This window comes from Ceratotherium simum, chromosome 22 (genome assembly GCF_057802395.1).
Source record: "Ceratotherium simum simum isolate JZ-2026a chromosome 22, ASM5780239v1, whole genome shotgun sequence".
In the NCBI taxonomy this organism is placed as follows: domain Eukaryota; kingdom Metazoa; phylum Chordata; class Mammalia; order Perissodactyla; family Rhinocerotidae; genus Ceratotherium; species Ceratotherium simum.
In genome coordinates this window covers 10,399,819-10,419,089 of record NC_141921.1, presented here as the reverse complement: position 1 = coordinate 10,419,089, position 19,271 = coordinate 10,399,819, and the positions used below count along the sequence as shown (strand labels likewise).

General features: G+C 37.7%; 1 protein-coding gene across 5 annotated transcripts in view; it reads right to left on the bottom strand.

Moving 5' to 3' along the window:
• The window catches only part of SPATA6 (spermatogenesis associated 6), a 131,954-nt gene that overhangs the window by 72,600 nt on the left and 40,083 nt on the right, over nt 1-19,271 (bottom strand). For 4 of the 5 annotated variants that reach the window (XM_087445977.1, XM_087445976.1, XM_004438524.3 and 1 more), the window contains exons 6-8: nt 13,538-13,618; nt 8,985-9,278; nt 2,751-2,838 (exon numbers count right to left, since the gene is read on the bottom strand). In XM_087445977.1, the coding sequence (XP_087302103.1) occupies nt 2,751-2,838; nt 8,985-9,278; nt 13,538-13,618 (463 nt within the window). The remainder of the gene's footprint in view (nt 1-2,750; nt 2,839-8,984; nt 9,279-13,537; nt 13,619-19,271) is intronic. The other variant, XM_087445978.1, reaches the window with a different exon arrangement.

Below are 19,271 nucleotides of genomic sequence, written 5' to 3'. Positions count from 1 at the left end.
TAGCAAACATCACAGTAATAAATTGTTTCAGAGAAGAATCATCATGTATGCTAAAGTGGTCCAAGTTGAGGAGTAACAGGATATTACCTAGTCTCAAAGCATCTCCCCATAATTACAAAGGGAAGAAACAGCACCTCTATGATGAAGAAACCTAGCAGACACCGTCTTAATCAAGTGAGCAAATTATCACCACCAGTAACAAAGTAACATCACGCACCTCCTGACATGATGCACTTAGAGGAAAACACCACTTCTGTTGCATTCTGGGGAAAAATGAATAATCTAAATCTAATCATGAGGAAAAAATCAAACAAACTCAAATTGAGGGACATTCTGCAAAATAACTGGCCTGTACTCTTCAAAATTATCAGTGTCATTAAACACAAAGAAAGACTAAGAAACTGATTGATACTAAAGAAAACTAAAGAGACACGGCAACACGACATAGCCTTCACGAAGGCTATGCATGATGTGGGATTTCTTTTGCTATAAAGATATTATTAGAACAAATGGCAAAATCGGATTTAGCTTTATAGATTAGGTAATATTATTATATGACTGTTAATTTCCTGCTTTTGATAACTGCATCGCATAAGATAATATCTGTATTAGTCCCCTCAGGCTGCCATAACAAAGTACCATAGACTAGGTGGCTTAAACAACAGACATTTATTTCTCACAGTTCTGGAGGCTGGAAGTCTGAGATCCGGGTGGCAGCAGAGTCAGGTTCTGGTGAAAGTTCATTCTGGCTTGACGGCGGCTGCCTTCTAGCAGAGAGAGAAAGCCAGATCTCTGGTGTCTCTTCTTTTAAGAGCACTAATCCCATCATGACAGACCCACCCTCATAAACTCATCTAAACTTAATTACCTCCCAAAGGCCCCACCTCCAAATACTATCACATTGGGGGTTAGAGTTTCAACATGAATTTTGAGGGACACAATTCAGTCCATAGCAATGTCCTTGTCAAAAAAAGTTTATACAAGACAGAGATAGAGGCAGGGAGGGGAAAGAGAGAGAGAGAGAGAGAGAGGGAAAAGCAAATATTAATATTTTCAGATGCTGAGTGAAAGGTATATGGGAATTCTTTGTACTATTTCAACTTTTCTTTAAGTATGAAATTATGTCAAAATAAAAAGTTAAAAGTAAAAAAAGTACCTCATAACTGACCTCTCTAATTGTACCTCTATGTAGGTGGCTGACTACTTCAATTAAAAGTTAATGGAAACTGGGGCCGGCCCCGTGGCTTGGTGGTTAAGTGAGCGCGCTCCACTGCTGGCGACCCGGGTTCGGATCCCGGGCTCGCACGGACGCGCTGCTTGTCCGGCCATGCTGAGGCCGCGTCCCACATACAGCAACTAGAAGGATGTGCAGCTACGACACACAACTATCTACTGGGGCTTTGGGGGAAAAAATAAATAAATAAAATCTTTAAAAAAAAAAAAAGTTAATGGAAACTATAACCGTTCTGTTGGCAAATATATAATAATTGTCAAGAGAAATCAGACAGTTAAGTGCATTCCAAAAACATCTTCCAAAGCAACATCTATATTGAAGTTATTTTTGATTTTCTTATTCTTAAAGCTTATTTTCCATGTCCACAAATTTCTTCCAAGAGAGGAAACAAAGTATAACATCTGTTCCTCATTTCACATAATCTGCTATTTTGGGCATAAAAGATTTATTGATTACCGCATCTATCTCCCTGTTAGTGCTAAAAAAGCAAAATAAAAGAGCACAAACTCTGCATGTTCTTAGAGAAGAATGTTTCACTTCTCCATTTTTTAAAAAAAGAGAGATTATTCACTACAGTTTAGAAATAGAAAGAGACAGAGCTCACGACACGTTACGATATTTTTTTCAGTCTACCTCACTTTTCTTCCTGTATGCCTTTCCTTTATGCTGCAGCAAATGAACTAACAGGCTGCTGCTGAATGCTTGCTAAACTGACGAGCCAATGTCTACAGATATTAACACTGAAATATCCCTAACTATAAAAGACTATTTAATCTTCTTCATAAAAATCATTTTCATATTGAACTTAAGAAACAACTTACCTAACTACTGTGACCAGGGCTAAAAATGAAATAAATATTCTTATAAACTAAACCTAAACGAAGTTATCTTTTCAGAAATATAAATAATAAGTATTATTATAATAACAGCTGATATTTATTAAGGGTCCTGTGTGCTAGGGTGTTTACATGGTAACATCTGCCATGTTACATTCATTCTTTAAATAAGTAAACTGATTATCAAAGTGGTTAAAATGATTTGTTCAAAGAATGGCCAGTTTATAACTAAATAGCAGAAGAAGTATTTAAATATACGTGTAAATGTATGTCCAAAATCCATAACCTTAAACTCTTTTTACTATGGTGTTTCCCGAAGACTGTTCCACAAACTAAGTAATAAATGTTATGGTGAGAATAGGGTTCCATAGTCAAATAAATTTGGAAATTGTTGAGCAAAACAAAATGAAGGGTTTTTTTTTTTACTAAAAGGTATCATAGTCTTTAATATGCTAAATATATTTTGAATCTCAAAGAGGAAGATGGTTTATAGCAGCACAGAAATTCTATTATTTATAGAGAGTATGTACATGGGTGTCCCACAGGTTGTAAAAAGTGGCACTATATAATATTTTCCAAAAATACAGCAAGGATTCTGTTTTTGTTAATTGATGCCAAGTTAAAGGCTTGACTGTAGCCAAGGCAACTAAAACAATGAAGAGAGAGAACTTGCAGCTTACCATTGTGCATCCTGGACCACCCATCTCTTTCACAGTCTCTGCCAGAAGATCCAAATAAAGCATCAGCCCTGGGACTTGGGGGATCAACCTAGAGGAAGAACATTTCAACATAAAAAAGAGCTTAAATGTTCTTTCAGTCTTACTACACCAGAAAATCAACTAAAGTACACAGACCACATATCATCAGGTTAACATGATAGTGCCTATACGGTTCAGGCATGTTCCAAAATCAGAGCTCAGTCGAGAATTTTGCTGTTCATTTTTAAACAAATTGAAATTAAACTTTTAACTCCAGAAATTAAACTCCAGAAATTTTTAATTACATATTTTAGTCTACTTTAAAATGAACAGATGTATAGTTGAAAGGTCCATTTCTCCATTGCCTAGTTTGCTTTCCATTCCAAAGGTAAAAAAAGAGAAATCTTACTTTGCCACATTTACAAACCAAGTTTAGCCATTTGCTACTTATCTCCTTAGCGTATAGATTTTGAACTCAAACAGTGTCTTTACTTGGCTGTGTTCAGAGCCCAGCATGCTGAGTGCTTTAGAACTTACAGAATAATAACAGTCAACCACATTTTCTAACCAAAAATAAAAAAGTCAGAGTGATATAAATCTGTGTAAAAAGACAGCTCTAGTCACAAAATTAAAAACTTTATGCATAAAAGGACAATATCAAGAGAGTGAAAAGACAACCCATGGAATAGAAGAAAATATTTGCAAATCATTATCTGATAAGGCATTAATATCCAGAATATATAAAGTAACTTTTACAACTCAATAAAAGAAAAAACTCAGTTAAGAAGTGGGCAGAGGACTTAAATAGACATTTCTCCAAAAGATATACAAATGACCAATAAGCACATGAAAAAATGTTCAACATCACTAATCATTAGGGAAATGCAAATCAAAATCATAGTGAGATACTACTTCATACTCATTAGGATGGCTATTAACAAAAAACAGAAAATAACAAGTGTTGGCCAGGATGTGGAGAAGCTGAAAGCCTTGTGCCCTGTTGATAGGAATGCAAAATGGTACAGCTACTACGGAATATAGCACGGCGGTTCCTCAAAAAATTCAAAATAGGGGCCGACCCGTGGCTTGGCAGTTAAGTGCGCACGCTCCGCTGCTGGCGGCCCAGGTTCGGATCCCGGGCGCGCACCGACACACCGCTTCTCTGGCTATGCTGAGGCCGCGTCCCACATACAGCAACTAGAAGGATGTGCAGCTATGACATACAACTATCTACTGGGGCTTTAGGGGGAAAAATAAATAAATAAAATTATAAAAAAAAAAATTCAATATAGGATTGTCATATGATCCAGCAATTCCACTTCCGGGTATATACCCAAAAGAATTGAAAGCAGAGACGTGAACAGACATTTTTACACCATGTTCACAGCAGCATTATTCACAATAGCCAAAAAGTATAAGCAACTCAAGGGTCCATCAACAGAAGAATGGATAAACAAAACGTGGTATATACACAGAATATGTATTTTTTTTTTGTGAGGAAGATTAGCCCCAAGCAAACCTCTGTTACCAATCCTACTCTTTTTGCTGAGGAAGATTGGCCCTGAGCTAACATCTGTGATCGTCTTCCTCTATTTTATGTGGGATGCCTGCACAGTATGGCTTGATAAGTGGTGCATAAGTCCACACCCGGGATCCAAACCTGCGGACCCCGAGCAGCCGAAGTGGAGCACATGAACTTAACCACTATGCCACCAGGCTGGCCCCAAGTATACTTTTTTGTGTGTGTGTGAGGAAGATTGGCCCTGGACTAACATCTGTTGCCAACCTTCCTCTTTTTGCTTGAGAAAGATTGCCCCTGAGCTAACATCCGTGCCACTCTTCCTCTATTTTGTACGTGGGATGCCTATCACAGCATAGCTTGATGAGCAGTGTGTAGGTCCATGCCTGGGATCCGAACCTGCAAACCCTGGGCCGCCGAAGCGGAGTGCACAAACTTGACCACTATGCTGCTGGGCCGGCCTCTATACATAGCATATTATTCAGCTGTAAAAAGGAAGAAAATTCTGACACATGCTATAACATAGATGAACCTTGATGACATTATGCTAAGTGAAATAAGCCAGTCACAAATGGACAAATATTGTATAATTCCACTTCTATGAAGTACCCCAAGTAGTCAAATTCATAGAGACAGAAAGCAGAACGGTAGTTCCAGGGGCTGGAAGAACAGGGAGTTATTGTTTAATGGGGACAGAGTTTCAGTTTAGCAAGATGAAAAAGTTCTGGAGATGGATGGTGGTGATGATTACACAACAGTGTGAATGTACTTAATGCCACTGAACTGTACACTTAAAAATAATTAAAATGGTAAATTTTATACCATGTATATTTTACAATTTTTTAATTAAAATTTTTTTAAAAGGAGAGTGAAAAGACAAGCCACAGAAAGAGAAAAAATATTTGCAAATCATACCTGATAAGGATCTAGAATCCTAAATATATAAAGAAAACTTAACAACTGAACAAAAAAAAGACAAACAACTCCAATTAAAAATGGGCAAGGATTTGAACAGACATTTCTCCAAAGAAGATATACAAATGGCTAACAAGCACTGAAAAGATACTCAACATCATTAGTCATTAGGGAAATGCAAATAAAAACCATAAAGAAATACCACTCGAACCCCCCTAGGATGGCTATAATAAAAAGAAAACAAAACAAAATAGAAAATGAGAACTGTTAGTGAGAATGTGGATAAATTGGAACACTCATATATCGCTAGTGAGAACATAAACTGGGGCAACCACTGTGGAAAACAGTTTGACAATTCCTCAACAAGTTAAACATAGAATTAACATATGGCCCAGCAATTGCACTCTAGGTATTAAAGCAAGTAGGAATTAAAACAGGTATTCAAACAAAAACTTGTATACAAATGTCATAAAAGCACTATTCACATAACCAAAAGGTCAAAATAACCCAAATGTCCATCAAGAGATGAAAAGATAAACAAAATGAGATGGATTATTCAGCAATAAAAAGAATCAAGTACTGATACATGCTACAACATGGATGAAACTCAAAACCACTGCACTAAACGAAAAAAGCCAGGCACAGAAGGCCAAATATTGTAGGATTCCACTTATATGAAATGGCAGAATAGGAAAATCCACAGAGATAGAAAGCAGATTACTGGTTGCCAGGGGCGAGGGAAAGGGAGGAACGGGGAGTGAATGCTTAAAGAGGCCAGGGTGTCCATTCAGGGTGACGAAAAAGTCCTGGAACTAGAATAGTGGTGGCAGTCGCACGACAATAAGAATGTACTTAATGCCACTGAATTATACACTTTAAAGATAGTTGAAATGGTAAATTTTATGTTATGTATATTTTACCACAATAGAAAAAAAGAAAGATCCTAGTCTACATAAATGATTAAGAAATCCAATTCTACATAACTGAAGAAGAAAAGAATGCTGTTTAACTCTTCTAGAATGGTTGTGCCAGTTTGGGAACATGCTAGCTGATTTCTTGAAAATGCTCCTTAATCTCTAAGATTACTTTTTATACAATGTATGTAAAACTAGAATGTCTTTCCTAAAAGTGTAAACTTTCTGCATATGCATGTGTCAAATTAAAATTTTGTTTGGTTACCAATGTGTTAAGTGCCTTTAAAATCATGAATGGCTATGGGGGAAAAAAAGACATCTCTATGTTTACAAATACAATTGGAAAAATCCAGTTTCCTATACAATAATATAAGCAATTTTCTAACTATAGGCTTAGAGTATGCATTTCTTTCTGTTCATTGGAAAGCTGAAAGGGAAATCATTTAAATAAAAACGTCAAGATTTATACCACGCTGTATTAGGATTATTCTATTTCAAACACTGACAATGAAAAACAATAACAGAATAAGTATTTTTGTGTGTATGTATGTGAGGAAGATCGGCCCTGAGCTAACATCTGCCAATCCTCCTCTTTTTGCTGAGGAAGACTGGCCCTGGGCTAACATCCGTGCCCATCTTCCTCCACTTTATATGGGACACCGCCACAGCATGGCCTGACAAGCGGTGCGTCCGTGCGCGCCTGGGATCCGAACCGGCGAACCCCAGGCCGCTGCAGCAGAGAGCGCACACCTAACCGCTGTGCCACGGGGCCAGCCCAGAATAAGCGTTTTAAGAGCAGTTATTTCCTTAAACTATTTTTATGTGGCTAACCCCTAAAATATTCCTGGTTATCTTTGTACATAGGCAAAGATATTCCTTCAGAATATGAAAGGAATAGTAGCATTTTAATTAAAATGCCTACATACAGAGATAACCAAGAATATTTTAGGGGTTAGCCATATAAAAATCATTTAAGGAAATTACTGCTCTTAAAATGCTTATTCTGTTGTTTCTCATGTCAGTGTTCAAAATAGAACAATCCTAATACAGGTTGGTATAAACCTTGACATTTTTATTTATTCAGGCCAGCCTGGTGGTGTAGCGGTTAAGATCGCGCACTCTGCTTCGGCGGCCCGGGGTTCGCCGGTTTGGATCCTGGGCCAGACCTACTCACAGCTCATCACGCCACGCTGAGGCGGCGTCCACGTGGAAGAGCCACAACTCCACAACTGTGACACACAACTATGCACCGGGGCTCTGAGGAGAAAAACAACAGAGGAAGGCTGGCAACAGATGTTAGCACAGGGCCAATCTTCCTCAAAAAAAAAAAAAAGCTGCTATCCCTTCAGATTAGAATTTAATATGTCCTTTCTTTTCAATCTAATTTGCAATTGTGGGCAGACATAAAATTAAAGGCATTCTGAAACTGCCCTCAAACAAGCAAGTGAACATTATCTGGATATTGTTCAAAAAATGTGACCAGAACCTATAAGCAAACTCTATAGAAATAAGACAAATGCAATCACAATAATCTCAATAAACTATTATCATTCAAAAGTACCCATTACATTATAAATTTTCTTTTTACAATTAAAAAAATTCATTACTTTAGGCTAAAAGAATAAAGGATTCATAGCCAAAATATAAAGATGGAATGAAATGTTGCTTAAGGCACATCTAAATATTTTTTAAAAAGGTATCATAAAGAAAATCTGAATTTTCAGGTGGCGTATGTTCAAAAAGCTATTAGACTATCAAAGGAGCATATTCACATGTTTACATTTATATTTACATTTTAGAATTTGGAAAAAATGAATTAGAAAACATTCAAGTCAGAAATAGTTTTATAGAAATCCCAAAAAGTCGTTTGCTTCTATAGGCACTTTATTACTATTATATACATTCACTAGTAGTTTTTATTAATTTGCAAGCTTTTGCTAAAGAAATGTTTTTAAGGTTAAAATTCTTTATAAAAACTCAATAACTATGAAGATTCTGAAAAAGTCCTTTATTAAATATTCTGATTATAGACCCTTAAAATTAGCCAAAGTCTATTTGACTATCATACAAACAAGCTCTAAACTTAAACCATATCAAAAGGAGGCTTCTATGGGCTGGCCCCGTGGCACAGTGGTTAAGTCCAGCACGCTCAGCTTCCATGGCCAGGGTTTGCAGGTTCGGATCTCGGGTGCAGACCTACACCACTGGTCAGCCATGATGTGGTGGCAACGCACATACAAAATAGAGGAAGACTGGCACAGATGTTAGCTCAGGGACAATCTTCCTTAGCAAAAAAAAAATGAAGCAGGCTTCCCCATAGAAAGATTGGAACTATGCTATCCTTAAGTTAACTCTCTTCACTTTCAAAGGCCTTCCCATCCCCATCAAACAATGATTTGCTTCAAAGATCTGTTATATAAGGTTTATGCAAGTGACATAATTCCAAAGGAAAACTTCTCATTATAATTTTTTGAAAGGCTACGGGGAAGGAGGCCTTCCTTTTCATAGAGAAAACTTGGTTCTCTTTTAAAACTCTTCTCTGCCATTTTAGTACAAATGTCAATTACATCTAAGTTCAATTTGCAGAGTTATTATGCTGTCCACTGTATAAGAAAGAAGGAAATGGGTACTTAGAGGATTTAACATGGCATTCATAATGGAGCTTGATCTCTGTCAGGTTTAAAGACTGACAAAAGAATGTTCTTTTATTCTAAGTTAATTTTCAATTTTAGATTGCTAGGTTAACTGACAGTTCAGGAAAGAAAATTATTAATATAAGCTAGAAGTTGAAGGAAGTTTCAGAATAATATTTTAGTGGAAGAACAGATTGGATCAGTTTCAGATGGAAATGTTTAAGAGAACACATACATGTCTAATCACAAATGGAGGTTTATCTGTTTCTTTTTTGAATTCATAGGGTCCCAGATTTAAATGGGCCAGCCGCCGCCTGGTGTCTTCAGATAGCTCACACATGCGTCTTTTTGTGTAGGGAGATGGAGAGTGTGATTTTGAAGATATTGTAGGCTGTTCGTAGTTTTTTGCATTTACGCAATATTTATTTCTCTCAGGTGACTTGGATTTTTTCTTTTGTGGTCTTGCTGTTCTGCTTTGCAGTCTGCCGTGTGATTTTTCAACTGGAGCCGTATGGTAAATAAATTTATCCTAAACATGAAAAATAAAAATTAACTTGGGTGAAAGATATATATATATACATACATATATATACACACACACACATATATATAGATATATATAAACTACAGGTAGAAAAAAACTCTAAAAAGTAATTTAAGGCACATATAATCTATCAAAGCCAACTAAATCAGTCTTTCCTATCTGTGAGGATCCTGAGGGAGGTCAAATCCACATTCTCCTAGATAACTCTTTGTCTAGTAGTTATTAAAGTATACTGTATCAAACTTCCTTCTTAAGTCTAACAAGTACTTTATGAAAATAAAGCCCAATATATAATCATTTGAAAAATCTAAGAAACAAAGTCAGAAAAATTATTTTTTCAGTATACTAAAAAATTAATGCAAACATTGGCTTATCATTTATAATTAAGTATCCAAATAATTGGCTATATAATTTAAGAGAGTTTTGTTTAGTAATGTCATAAATACACGTCTAAATCGTTGATTATGAAATCTTTACGGGGAAAACTATTAAAATAGTTTCATTCATACTGCTATGATCATAACATACGTACAATGTGAAAATCTGAAAGACAGTTTTACACATATTTTCATCAAATATATTATTTGGATTGTACTAGGTGATTAGGATTTTAAGATGTCTTCCAAACTATAACTTTACAATTCAATGACAGATAACTACACCATCTTAATTCTGGATCCATATTTTTATAAAACTAAAAACGTATAAAAGACAGGTTATAAACTTTAACGACTAGTACTCTATCTTCTACTAAAACTGGTTAGTAGTCTAAAATTTTAAAAAACAAATGTGATATTTATAAATTTTTTGCATTATTAGGATAACATGTCCTCCTCCAATGTCCTCCTAACTTTAATCACTTAAAAAAACCACCAGTCCTACCCCTCTCTCGAATTTCTCAAACCCCCCTGCCCTGTACTTGCTAAGAACATCTATTCTAAATAAATAAATACAGATGTGAAATAGAAGGAAGAAGAGTCAAATATTTTTTAGAAGTAGATAAACAGCCAGGAAAGAAAATGTATTTTCTAATTGGAAAAGTAAGTCCATGAGTTTCACACAAACCAGCAGCGTCAGATTATTTCCTCATCTTCCTTTCTTCTACAATTCTTAATATGCTCCTGGACCTTCCCCCACCTTGTTCAATGACTTCAACAAGTAATTCAGAATTTTTCTACCTTATCCCATTTCATCCATCTCTATGACATCACACTGACTCACAGAAGCAGGAATGTTAGCATATGAAAGGGCCTTTGAGGTTTAATAAAATGTTCAAGCAATGAATCTGTCCAAGACCCTGGACTTAAACTTTCTATTTCTCAGCGCTAATCATCTTTGTCTACTTCATCTTAGATTTCATCATTATACAGATCCATTGTATCTCAACCTCTGAAAATCCCTGGCTGACCAAAACTTCTTTTCCCCAACCTACTTCTTTTATTATCACTGAATCTGTTACTTGCCCTGCTCACCTACTCAGCCCCTAGACTTCTTTCCCCTAGACCTTTATACATTTTTAGTGTCTTTTACCTCCAGACCCAGCCGAACCCGTTACCATCCTTTCCAGCAATTTCATCCATTTCAGTAAAGTTCCTTCTTATCCACCTCTGATTATACCAAACCTAAAGTACCTAACCTCGTCTTCTCTCTTCATTACACTTTTTGAATGCTGAATACTACTAGAGGAAGTTATAAACTGTGGTGTATCTACTACAGATATATGTTGTCTAACTCTACTCAATCCTTAATGTATCCTATTAATACCAAATAAAACTTACAATAGTGGCTGTTTTATACTGTTTACAAAATGGCTCCCTCCTTTGGCCAACAGGACAATAGCACATGCGACACAGAAGAGACCTGAAAAGTGCTTGTCATCTTTTACTCCTAACAACCTTCCTGCCACCACGTGAATGAGCCGAAATTTACTAGATAATGAGAGTCTTGTGGCCATTGTCCCAGCTGAAAGCAAGCCAATTACCAGAAATGTAAAATCCCTCCCAGACCAGAGTCAGCCAACTGCCAAACATGGGAGTGAAGCCATCCTAGATCATTCAGCTCTACCCGAGCCAGTGCAGACTGAAAGAATCACAGAGCCAATTCACAGAACTGTGAGGAACACTCAGTTTTAAGCTACTAAGTTAGTGTGCTAGTGTGCTGTTAGTTTACATAGCAAAGCTACCTGACACAGAAGATTAACAAATATATTAATAAGGCTACCATTGATATTTAACCATTTAACAATAAATTCTAATAAATTCTGTGCAGTAGGTAAAAAGAATAAGTAGAAAACTAGTTTTATTCCAGAAAATCAAGATGTGTAATTTTTTCAGTCCATTCAATTGGTAACAAAACATCTAATTTGAAAATAATGTGCCAAAAAGGATAAAGATCATAGGTATTTGTAAACCTAAATAATTTTATAAAGTTTATTTCACTCATTCTTCTCTTAAAAAACAAAATGGTTTGCCTTATTGTTATATTTGAACTTGAAAATGCTGTTTTATAGCCATTAAAATTTTAATTGTAACTAATAATCCCTTTAAAAAAAGTAGATTTATCATGCTCTCAAATAAGATCAAATAAGATTAAGATTCTGTCTGTTAACATTCAGAATCTTAATGTAAAAGTGTATTCTCTGTTAAGCCTACCAGATGATGTTTTCTATCTTATATTTCAACTATTGGCTTCTGATCTCCCCCAGTTGCCTTAATTTAAAAAAAATAATAACCTTAGTCACAAAATTCATTAATTACATGTTATGTGCCAGGCACATTGCATATATTCTCTAATTTAATCTTTAAAGCAGTCTTATGAGGAACTTGAACCCAAATCTGTTTGATTCTAAAGCATACTTGCTTAAACACCGTCTGACACCAAAGCCTATTCTCTTACATCTCTATTCAAGAAAGAACAAATGGCAAACCTTGGAACAGCAAGTTAATATAAACGAAAGAGTCTTCCCAAAAGTCTACAGAGAAAATGTTAGTTCCTAAGTCCAATGAAACTACTAATGGGGTGACAGTTTTACATTTAGAATGGACTCTCCACTAAGCTGTATACTTCGGATGTATGTACTTTTCTGTGTGCATGCTATACTCCAGACAAAAAAAGACTTTTCTACCCACCCACTAGAAGGACACACCACAATGTGGAGAGAAAAATTTTGTCTGAGCCCAGGTAAAACATTTCTAACAATTTACAAATGTGCACAGTACACATCTCAAAAACAAGTCAGTAACACATCTCTGCATTTGGCAAGCATAGGTTGTTAGATCTCTAATAACTGTTTCAGCTTGCATTTAAAAGATAAATAACTACAGCCAAACTCTGACATACTAAATAAAAAGCTTGCTAAATAAAATAAAAATGATAACCTTGATAATTTTATAGCTATATTTTACCTTTCTTAGCTTAAGTCACAGTTATCATCCTCAGCATATTTACTCTAAAACTGATAATGAATAAATTAATCTTCCACTCTTTCCATCATAGGTCCAGTCCTGCCTTGTTCGGGCCCTCTGGGCTTTATATATTACTGGCTCTTCATCTCAGGCTGGTCATTGTTACCTGGTCATAATGCAAGTGCCTACAAGTGAGGTGTAGACATTATTACATAACCTGTGGACAAGGTAGCAAGAGCATCCTGGTGACTCAGTAAAAGTCAGATCCAGATATCTCAGTTTACTAAAGGCAGTTTTTACAAATACAGATGGTACTTAGGCGGAAGTATCCAAGCTTCCCTTGATCTGACAGCACCATCATGGCCACCAAACTGAGCAAATAGTCCCTTAAAGAATTAGAGACACTCGAGAAACCATATCACTAAACACCAATATCCTAGCCTGAGAACCTATGATCACATTTGCTAAAAAAGTATCCTTTGAACTTTTTGCAGTAACTTCTATAAGATTATAAAGGCCTCCAATCGAGTTCTCTGTGGGACTTCTTGATCCTAACATTTTTCTGGCAGCCTGATTTCTTTGCATTAAAAAACACAGGCTCATGAAATTTAAAAAAATATAACATCATGGCACCTTCTATTATGTGTACCAAACTTTCACTCTTACATTTATTAAGATGTACCCAAACTGCTAAATACCTATGATAATTTTTTACTTAAACTAAAAATTGACCCCCCAAAATGAAAAGAGCTGCAGACAAAAATAAAAGAATAATGCTTGCCAAATGCCCATAAATATGAAGAAATAAACCATTAAATACTTTAAATAAATGATTTTAACCTGAGTGCGGCACTTCCTTGAACTTATCAGACATTCAGTAATCACTGAGGTTGTAGAAAACTCCAGCTTTGGAGCAATTCCCTGAGGGGGAAAAACAGGGCAATATTAGACTTTTCAATTTAAAAGAAAGATAATTATTAGTGATGAAAATATGACCTAAAGTAAAAATACTTGTCAAAGTTCAGCTGCTTTATTTGTTAGTTGGGATAAAGACAACATAGCAATGCTAAATGTTAGCAAGAAACAGTTTCATTGCTGCTGATGATTCACTTACAAGTGATTATACTACTTTTATGGAAAAATTTATATATTTTTTCCTTTTCAAGCATTTCCCTGTCAAATCATTCTAAAATTTTTAAACTATGATATAATATTCAAGTCATAAGTATATGAAAATATTTAATGGATTTCAGCTCTTTTTCCTTTTATAAATTAAGACATATTTAACTACATAATCAAGAAATATTTTGGATAGTCTCCTCCGGTTAAGAAAAAAAATCACAGCTCCTGGGTATGCAGTTCTTGAAAACAGAAGAGAGATGTCTCTACAAGTACCTCCCACATTTTTTCCCATAATGTAGCTTATATTCAGATCTATGAACGACCCTGGCTTCTATTTCTCACAACATTTCAATCATCAGCTTGAACACTGTTTTTAAATAAGTGGAGACAAAGGGTAAAATTCAAAGAAACAGTCACAAAGCACCTGAGAAAATATTTGGAAGCATGTAAATTACACATTCACCAAAACATTAAAGGATATTGTCTGTCCAGTGCAGCTTCACTCTAATAGGGTAGAAGGCAGACATTTGCCCTCCACAAACCCCGCCTTGGACCTACTGACTTTAAAGTTTCAAACATCACAAGTTACAGAAAAGGTAAATCTGAGTTGCCTAAGAATTAACTGAACAACTGTTTTTCTTCAAACATATCTTTCATTAATGATGTCCACTAGGCCTACTTGTTAGTTATCTACTGCTGCACGGCATATTACTTAGCAGTTTAAAACATAAGTAAACACTATTATCTCACACAGTTTCTACGGGTCAGGAATCTGGCAGAGGCTGAACTGGGTGGTTCTGGCTCGAACTCTCTCAGGAGATTGCAGTCAAGATGTTGTTTGGGCTTCAGTCATCTGAAGGCTTGACTGGGGCTGGAGGATCTGCTTCCTGAGAAGGCTTATTCACACAGCTGTTGGCTGGAGACCTCAGTGCTTTTCTAGCTTTTAGCAAGAGGACTCAGCTTCTCACCACATAAACTTCTCCATAGGACTACTTGAGTGTCCTCATGACATGGCAGCTAGTTCTCCAAAAGAGAGTGATCCAAAAGGAAAGCAAGGAGGAAGCCACAATCATTTTTGTGACTTAGTCTCAGAAGTCTAACACTGTCACTTCTATCACATTCTATTCATTAGAGCCCCTAAGTACAGCCCACACTCAAGGACAAAGGAGTTTAGGCTACCTTTTCAGCTGAGGAATATCAAAAATTTTGTGGGCATATTTTAAAACCACCACAGTCCACCTTCTAACCACAAGTTACTTACACTCTTCTCACGTGTAAACTAAACTATGCCCTACAAAAAAGAGAAGAAAAAGTCTCATCCTTTTACAACTTCAGCTTGAAATCCAGGATGTTGGCATCTAAGTCAAATCCTTATTCAGCCTCCTCAGGAGTGGTTCTTTAAGTACAGTTTCTAGAATACACTTCCTCACAAGTAGAAGACCTATGAACTAAAGAGACAGGTTATCTACCCTACACATACCCAAAGTACACAGGTGCAGCAGGCACAAGATAATTACTATAGACATTCCTGTTAAAAAAGGGAGGAAACAAGAGGCAAACAGAAATCACTGGTCCATAGCAATTCAGAAATGCAGCCAGGAAAATGTTAGAAGTTCCTCAATTAGCTTAGTCCTACTCCCGCTCAGAAATAACTATCCAGGGTTCTTTGCTCCACTCTCCGTGCTCTTGCTTCCATCCTTTGAATCATCATTCCTTTGCAATGAGAGGTAGACCATGTTTGGAGGTGCACAGTGTTCTGAGCTTGGGTCCTGTGAATAGAATTTTGTGGATCCAAAGGCATTTTCGTTTTGTAAGGTCTCTATTTCAGACCAAGCTGGTGATGTTTCTGCCAATATAATGATCTTAAAAAACATTTTTGGGGGGCCGGCCCGGTGGCACAAGCAGTTGAGTGCACGCGCTCCACTGCAGTGGCCCGGGGCTCGCCAGTTCGGATCCCAGGCGCGCACCAATGCACCGCTTGGCAGGCCGTGCTGTGGTGGTGTCCCATATAGGGTGAAGGAGGATGGGCATGGATGTTGGTCCAGGGCCAGTCTTCCTCAGCAAAAAAAGAGGAGGATTGACAGACGCTGGCTCAGGGCCGATCTTCCTCACAAAAAAAAAAAAAATCATCACCTTGTATGTGGTAAAAACAACATTTTTGGCCCTAACGTGAATCTTATTGGAGTTCACTCCATTAGACAAAAGCCACACCTTTCTCAACATTGGGCTTCTGCTGAGATTGCTGAGGGATAATGCCGTTAAGCATCTTTGAGGGAAAAAAAAAACCAAACCCATGTTTGATTAAATTATTTCCTGAGGTAACAACTTGGATCTTTCTCAGATTTTAATGAAGGATTTTACAGTCACACCTTGATTTCACCATCAGACCACAATTTCCTGAAAGTGTCTGGAATAATTTTTGCTCAGAAATCATTTCTTAATTTTAGCTTTATTTGCTATTGGGAAAGGCTAGGAATCTTCAGAAACACTAAGTTCCAACTCCTTTTTGTTTAACAGCCTTTTCTTTTGCTTATCTCTCTCCTCTCGTATTTTGCTTTAAGCAGCAAGAAGAAACCAGGTAGCCCCTCTAACACTCTGTCTGAAAGCCTCCTTAGACAGATTACCCATTTCATTAGGTGTTTTTCTACATCCCACATTACTGCAGGCCACGGCATTGCTAACCTTTCTGCCACTACATAACAAAGATTCCTCTTTCCTCTAACTTCCAATAACATTTACCTCACTTTCCTGCAAACACTCATCTGACAGTTTCTTCAAGGCTCTTCAAACTTTCACAAACTCTCTAGCAAAGCTGTTCCAGCTTCTGCCCTCTCTATAGAGTTGCCTGAGTGTCCTCATACATGGCAGTTAGCTTACCCCAGAGTGAGTGATACAAGAGTGAGAGCAAGGAGGAAGCCACAATGCATTTAATGACCTGGTCTCAAAAGTCTAATACTGTCTCTCCACCACGTTGTATCTGTTAGAGTCACTGAGTATAGTCCATAGAATTAGCTCTGCCTTTGGAAGAGAGAAGTATCAAATCATTTGTGGACGTATTTTATAAGTACCATAGCCTGGATGGCAACTTATCACTTTACCCCTCCCCATATATTGCTGGTCACAGAGTAAGTACTCAGCGTTTTAGCTGTTAGTTTTACTAAGCTTTCAAAACCCGTATGTATCAGTTGGGGTTCTCCAGGGAAATGCAACTAACAGGATATGGAGAGATCTAGTTTAGGGAATTGGTCCACGCAATTGTAAGAGCAGCAAGTCCAGAATCCACAGGGCAGGCTGAAAATTCAGGCAAAAGTGGACACTGCAGTTGTGAGTGTGAAATCTGTAAGCAAGCCAGCAGGCTGGAAACTCAAGGAGGATTTCTCAAATGTCAGTTCCTCTATGAAGTCTACAATAAGATATAATTCATTCATTCAATTCAATCAAGAGGCATTGAAGTACCTACTCCACGCAAAGTACTGTGCTAAGAGTTAAATTCAAAGATGAGAAAGTCATCGACTCCGTTTTTATGGAGTTCAGTCTAAAGGAGCTATCATCATCATCACCACCACCACGATCGTGATCTCCACAGCCATCATCAAATCACTAACGTTTATTGAATGTTCTCTATGTGCCAGGTCCTGCTATAATCATTTACAAGTTTTCATTCATCCACCCAATAGTCCTGTGATATCTCCACGTTATAGCGCTTTGCTCAAGCTTACTCAAGTAGTCTGTGACAGCATGTCTTGACATGAGTACAGCCATGTCTGGCCGCTCCATTGACCTACAGCCACCAGCACAAAAAGAAATATAAAAGCTGCTTTCTGCGTGGTGGGAACTGGCCCTTCTCCCATGGAGAGAGCTGCAATGTGTAAAAATTTCAAGGCCTTTCGGGCGCCGCTGCCTGGGGCAGGCTGGCCATCTGTGCTGCGCTAGGATGATAAGCAAGGTAAACAATGCATGTACACAACTACTGGGCTGGGATGACAGCCGGGGGGGGGGGGTCAGTGCACCTACGCCACTGATAACCATTTGTGCATGGGAACACTAGATGCTTGCTCTGAAAAAAACTCCGTAACTGCTTACTCTGGAAATTATTGATGCTATAAGAAACTGCTGGAGACTGAGACTTGGTGAGAGTTTCATCTGCGCAAGGGCCGCCTTGCCCAGGACGTATGATTCCCGCCCAGCCGTGTCAACTGACAGGACTCTCCCTGCAGTGGGGCATGGATGTTGTGAATAATTGATTTACTGTGAAGTAATTGATCTGATGTATTCTCTTTGCGGTCAACCTGGTGTTTCTCTTTCCGGTTGATTTTTGTCATTTCCCTTCAGTCAATCCAGTGTTTCCCTTTCTGATTGATCTGATGTTTTTCCCTCTTATTATATGACCTATTCGAATCTGCCGCTGTCTCAGCCGATGTGGATGTTTTCCCTTTCCAGTCGAGCTGGTGTTTTTTCCCTCTTATTATTTGACTTATTCAGATCTGTTTGCGGACTATCGCCTTTACTATCCTCTATATAATAACATATACCTTCAGTCCATTTGTTTGGAGTGGAAAGTTTCTTTTACGTCTCCGACGGAATCCCCGAATCTCTCATAACACAGCACCAGGATTAATCCCAGATGTGATTTAAATCCTTGCCACAGTGATGGGCTCAGGAGGACAGCCTAAGACTCAGACAAACATCTATGGAGAATCACATGAATTCTGAGGAAGGGTGCACTGCCGCCGGCCAGGACAACAACTACTGATTGGAGTGTTCTGTCCATTCACATTTATATATAATTGATATGATTGGACTCACATCTGCCATTTTGTTGTTCAGTTTATATATGCGCCATGTCTTTTTACTCTTCTGTTCTTTCCAGGGATCTCACCTGTGTATGCATAGCTTGGTGGTTTCCAACGAACCTGTAAGGGTTCCATTACACTCTCTGTTGATTACTATGTGTGGGTTGGGGAATGCACGCAAAGATACAGCCAGATCTCTAGTCTCTATTGGCTTTCACTTTTTGCTGGGCTCTCACTGTCTCCCCTGCATACGCATAGTTTCACAGTCAGCCAGGAATGGGTGGGGAGATAATTTCAGCCCTTATATTGCTCCCTTACTTCCAAGATCTCCCTGTCAACTTTCTGGCAGGTAAGCTGCTCACTCTAATTAGAACCGCAATTGGCCTAGGAAAGCTGTGGGGTTTCCTCATCTACTTCCATCTGAATCCACCACGATTAGCTGTCAAAGCCACACTATTTGTCCCTATGATTCTGACACCAATTCCAATATGTGGGTTTTCCAACACCACCAAGCAATTTTCTGCGACACCAACTGGGTGTCCTACAATTTAACTCAGTTCTGACACTATCTACCTGGTGGTAGCATCAGATCCCACAGGTTAAGGGCTCAGTCCCACAAGAATGTCCCTACCCCACTTCAGATGCCAATTGCAAGTCCA